Source organism: Colobus angolensis, unplaced genomic scaffold (assembly GCF_000951035.1).
Source record: "Colobus angolensis palliatus isolate OR3802 unplaced genomic scaffold, Cang.pa_1.0 Scaffold12, whole genome shotgun sequence".
Taxonomy (NCBI): domain Eukaryota; kingdom Metazoa; phylum Chordata; class Mammalia; order Primates; family Cercopithecidae; genus Colobus; species Colobus angolensis.
Genome location: NW_012113141.1, coordinates 3,670,524 through 3,675,040, shown reverse-complemented (window position 1 = coordinate 3,675,040; position 4,517 = coordinate 3,670,524). Strand labels below are relative to the sequence as shown.

Genomic DNA, 4,517 nt, shown 5'->3' with positions numbered 1-4,517 from the left:
AAGGATTGGAGCTCCTAGTTGAGCCTGCTGGACCTTTCTCCATTTTCTAACACCTGCTCAGGTTGCAGCCTACGGTTCTTTTGTTGTTGTGTTGTTGTTGTTTTGTTTTTTGAGACAGGGTCTCACTCTGTCGCCCAGGCTGGAGTCCAGTGGCCCGATCTTGGCTTATTGCAACCTTCGCCTCTCAGGCTCAAGCAGTCCTCCCACCTCAGCCTCCAGAGGAGCTGGGACTACAGGCGCACATCACCATGCCTGGCTAATTTTTATAGTTTTGGGTAGAGACAGGGTTTCGCCATGTTGACCAGGCTGGTCTTGAACTCCTGGGCTCAGGCAATCTGCCAGTCTCAGCTTCCCAAAGTGCTGAAATTACAGGTGTGAGCCACTGTGCCCGGCCAGCAGCCTACAGTTCTTTTGAGCTAGAGGCATCCTGTGAAAGAAGCCGGGTGTATAGAGCACTTAGCTCTGTGCCTGGCACTTAGTAAGTGTTCAGTAAGTGTTGGCCAGCAGCTAACGTGCTTGTCAAGGCTAGGTAGGTGGGGAGAGCTGGGAAGAGAAAGAGCCCTCAGGTGTAAAGGAAAACGGATGGGGCCTGACACTGGAGCAGGGATTTACATTTCTTTAAAAGTCATTCCAGCCCTGACTTGACTTTGCACCTGGAAGGGAGGAGGCCAGACAAGGATCACTCTTGTGCAAATAAGGAAAGCAGGGCCTAGAGATCAAAGTGAGTGGCCCTGAGCCGACACCCAGGTCTTCTGTGGCCCTGCCACACCAGGCAGGGATTGGGGGATGTGGGCAACAAGGGTAACACCTTTCCTCCTGAAATTACTGGGGTGATGTCTGCCTGTGGGGGAAGAGCCTGATGAACCAGGATCATCCCGTTGGCTCCTTCAGGCTCCAGCTTCTGCTGAACACTCCCTTTTCAGACGAAGAAGACATCGTCCTAGTCCCTCCTGCCTTCTATCTTCCCCAGGAGAGCACTTCAGTATTTGGTAGGGCCAAGGGTGCTCCCCGAGGCCATCTAGACAGTGGCCAGGGAGGCTGCCCCGGCTAGATTGGGCCAAAGTCTGCCTGAGGGCCGCGAGGATCCCTTGGCATACTCTTCCTGCTTCTTGAGGAGCCAGCGGTCCATTTGCAGCCTAAGTGGAGAGGATGGGGCAGGGATCCCAGGTGAGGCCCAGTAAGGAAGTCGCAGTTCTGACCTGGGAGTCTGCCGGGACAAGCCTGCTCTGTCTCAGCATCAAGGCCTTTGGTACCTAGAGGAGCAGGGTGCCAGGGTGTCCAGACCGGGCAAACCAGGAGCCCTAGATCCCGTCCCTGGACCTAGGTCCTCCGTCAGCTTTGCGGGCCTCCTCCGCACCAGGATCAGGTCTCGCCCATCCCCAGCAGGAGGTCTCTCTGCCTCCCACCCTCCGGACGGGGGTTATATGATCTTAAAACTTCCCCGGAGGGAGGAAAGGTGGGGGCGGGGCGGCTGCTGAGGCCCAGGATATAAGGGCTGGAGGTGCTGCTTTCAGGCCTGGCCAGCCCACCATGCACGCCCACTGCCTGCCCTTCCTCCTGCACGCCTGGTGGGCCCTGCTCCAGGCGGGTGATGCGACAGTGGCCACTGCGCACCTGCGTACGCGGGGGCAACCCTCGTCGCCGTCGCCTCTGGCGTATATGCTGAGCCTCTACCGCAACCCGCTGCCGCGGGCGGACATCATCCGCAGCCTGCAGGCACAAGGTAGGCTATGCCGCTTGCCGCGCTCCGCTGGGCACCCCGGGGCGCCTCCGCCGCTTCCAGCCGGCGGACTCGGGAAGTGTTCTGGGTTAGGGGCTGCGGCTCCAAGCCGGGTATGCAGCCGCCTGGGCGTCCCGAGCCCAGGGCCTGGCTCTGCCGGTGTCTCCGCGTCAGCAGGCTCCGGGAGCAGCGTCGGTGGCTGGGGGCGTATCCATGGCCGAGTCGGGTAGAGATTCTAGCGTTCAGGGTGTGTCCTCGACGGGGACCATAGTCTCTGAGTTTTGATTTGGGATTGCGCGGAGTGCAGCGCAGAAGAGTGGGAGGCGCTGATCGCTGCCGTCTTGTGATGCTGCTTATCCCGGCGCCCGGGTCTGCGCATCTGTAGGATAGGTGTAATAAATAGCACCTCGTCTATCAGACTGTGGAATGCGCGCGAAACGCTCAGCGCAGTACCCGGCACGGCACAGTAAATGGTCGTTGGTATTACTGAAATGGTTCTGTCTTGGCGAATTTTTTTTCTTTCTGCGAGTGAGGGTGAAGGGGTCCCGGGGTGTGACGTCGGGAGTATCGGCAGCTGAGCTGGTAACATCGGGGATTCGGGCTCACGGTCCGGAGATCAGGGATGGGCTGTCCCGAAGTCGCGAACTGTGGCAGCCTAGGGTCCTCCAGCTGCGCCGGGGAGGTGTCAAGTGTCTCAGTTAACCCCGGGTTCGGGGCCATGATTTGCAGGGGAGTGGGTGTCAAGGACGGCAGGGATCTGAGGGTATCGCCCTCGAGGACCTGGCAGCGCTTTCTGGGCACCCAGCGCGGCGAGCAGGTGGGTGCTGCGGCGAGGGAGCCCCTTTCGCGCCGCAATCCACATCCCGCCACCTGGGCAGTCGCGGCCGCCCGCGCCTCCTTCCGCCTGGGGGGGCCAGACGGCCCTCCCCGGGGCTGGGGCGCAATCCACATCGGCTAATCTGATCCGACCTGCCGCCTGCCCGCCCCTTGTGACCTGGTGCCGGGGGCTCCTCGCTCCCGCGTCTGGGGTCAGCCAGCCAGTGACCCTCTCCGGAAGGGTCATCTGGGGACCAGCCAGACCAGGGGACACCCTCGGGGGCGGGGTAATGAGAAATTTGCTGGATTGCTCGGCCCCTCCACCGAAAAGCGACCGGGGATGGGAGGGGTCAAAGAAGGGAGGGAGCGCTTTTCCAGTTCACTCCCTTCTGGAAAGTTCGAGATGTGTGCGGTGATGGACAGGCATCTGGAAAACTGGGTTCTAGGCCTCAAATCCTGCTTCCTGATTCCCTGTTGTCCCTGGCGCGTCTTGGGTTCTCTTTCTGCCTTCCCTTCTGTAAATTAGGAGACTGCTCTGTTTCAGCTAAACACTGTTTTTTGTTTTTTGTTTTTTCTTCGAGACGGAGTCTCCCTCTGTCGCCCAGGCTGGGGTGCAGTGACACGATTTCGGCTCACTGCAACCTCCGCCTCCCAGGTTCAAGCAATTCTCCTGCCTCAGCCTCCCAAGTAACTGAGACTACAGGCGCGTGCCACTGTGCCCAGCTATTTTTTTCATATTTTTAGTACAGACAGGGTTTCACTGTACTGACCAGGCTGGTCTCGAATTCTGGCCTCGTGATCCGCTTGCCTCGGCCTCTCAAAGTGTTGGAATTACAAGCGTGAGCCACCGCACCGGGCCTAAACACTGCTTTTGAGTGTACAGCGGCATGCGGCATGCGGCACGCGGCACATTTACCTTGTGAATCGGCCTCATTTTCTAAGAGCAGTGGAAAGAGCCCGCCTGGAGGGAGACTGGAGGAGAAGGGATGTCCTAGCCCCACTTCTTCCATCTTGGGTTTATTTCGAATAAGCTGCACCGCAGTTGCATGAAAGGGATGTTGGAGTCCAGTTGGGTTTACATCTGTATCTGTTGCTGTTTAACCTTCGCCTTGGACCTTCAGTTTTCTCATCTGCAAACGGTGAGATGAGAGGAACAGTGAGGAGATTTAGAGAATGCTTGTGAAACACTTGGCACACGGGAAGCCACTGGTGGTAACGACCCTTATAATTTATGAAAATGTAGAGTGGGCACTCAGTGTCAGGCCTTCACAGCCCTGCCTCACAGCCCTGTCTGGGGACGGTGGTGTCCGTGACAGGAAGAGAACCCAAGGGCGTGAGCCCAGCCACTTTCTTCTTCAGAACGGGAGGTGGGGCCGGGCGCAGTGGCTCACACCTGTAATCCCAGCACTTTGGGAGGCCAAGGTGGTCGGATCATGAGGTTAAGAGATCAAGACCATCCTGCCCAACATGATGAAACCCCGTCTCTACTAAAAGTACAAAAATTAGCTGGGCATGGTGGTACACACCTGTAGTCCCAGCTACTCGGGAGGGTGAGGCAGCAGAATCACTTGTACCCAGGAGGTGGAGGCTGCAGTGAGCTGAGATTGCACCACTGCACTCCAGCCTGGCCACAGAGCGAGACTCCTCTCAAAAAAAAAAAAAAAAAAAAAGAAAGAAAGAAAAGAACTGGAGGTGGGTCAGGAGGACATCAGGGGCATCTGTGTGGCTAAGTCGGCATTCAGCATATGAATGGGTTTTTGGGTGTCCATGACCCCCTTCCTCATACCCACCTTAAAATCACATTTGTTGTATTTGGATGTGTTTGTTTTTTTCTGAGAACATTCCTACCTTGCGTCAGGCACCAGTGACACCCACAATGTTAGAACTCTTTTTTTTTTTTTTTTTTTGAGACGGAGTCTCGCTCTGTCGCCCAGGCTGGAGTGCAGTGGCCGGATCTCAGCTCACTGCAAGCTCTGCCTCC

At 57.3% G+C, this 4,517-nt stretch overlaps 1 protein-coding gene across 1 annotated transcript in view; it reads left to right on the top strand.

Annotated features, from left to right (window-relative positions):
• The first annotated feature begins 1,493 nt into the window (after positions 1–1,493).
• The window catches only part of NODAL (nodal growth differentiation factor), a 10,128-nt gene continuing 7,104 nt past the window's right edge, over positions 1,494–4,517 (top strand). Inside the window, exon 1 of the mRNA XM_011927456.1 lies at positions 1,494–1,723. Coding sequence (XP_011782846.1) covers positions 1,531–1,723 — 193 coding nt within the window. The 5' untranslated portion in view covers positions 1,494–1,530. The remainder of the gene's footprint in view (positions 1,724–4,517) is intronic.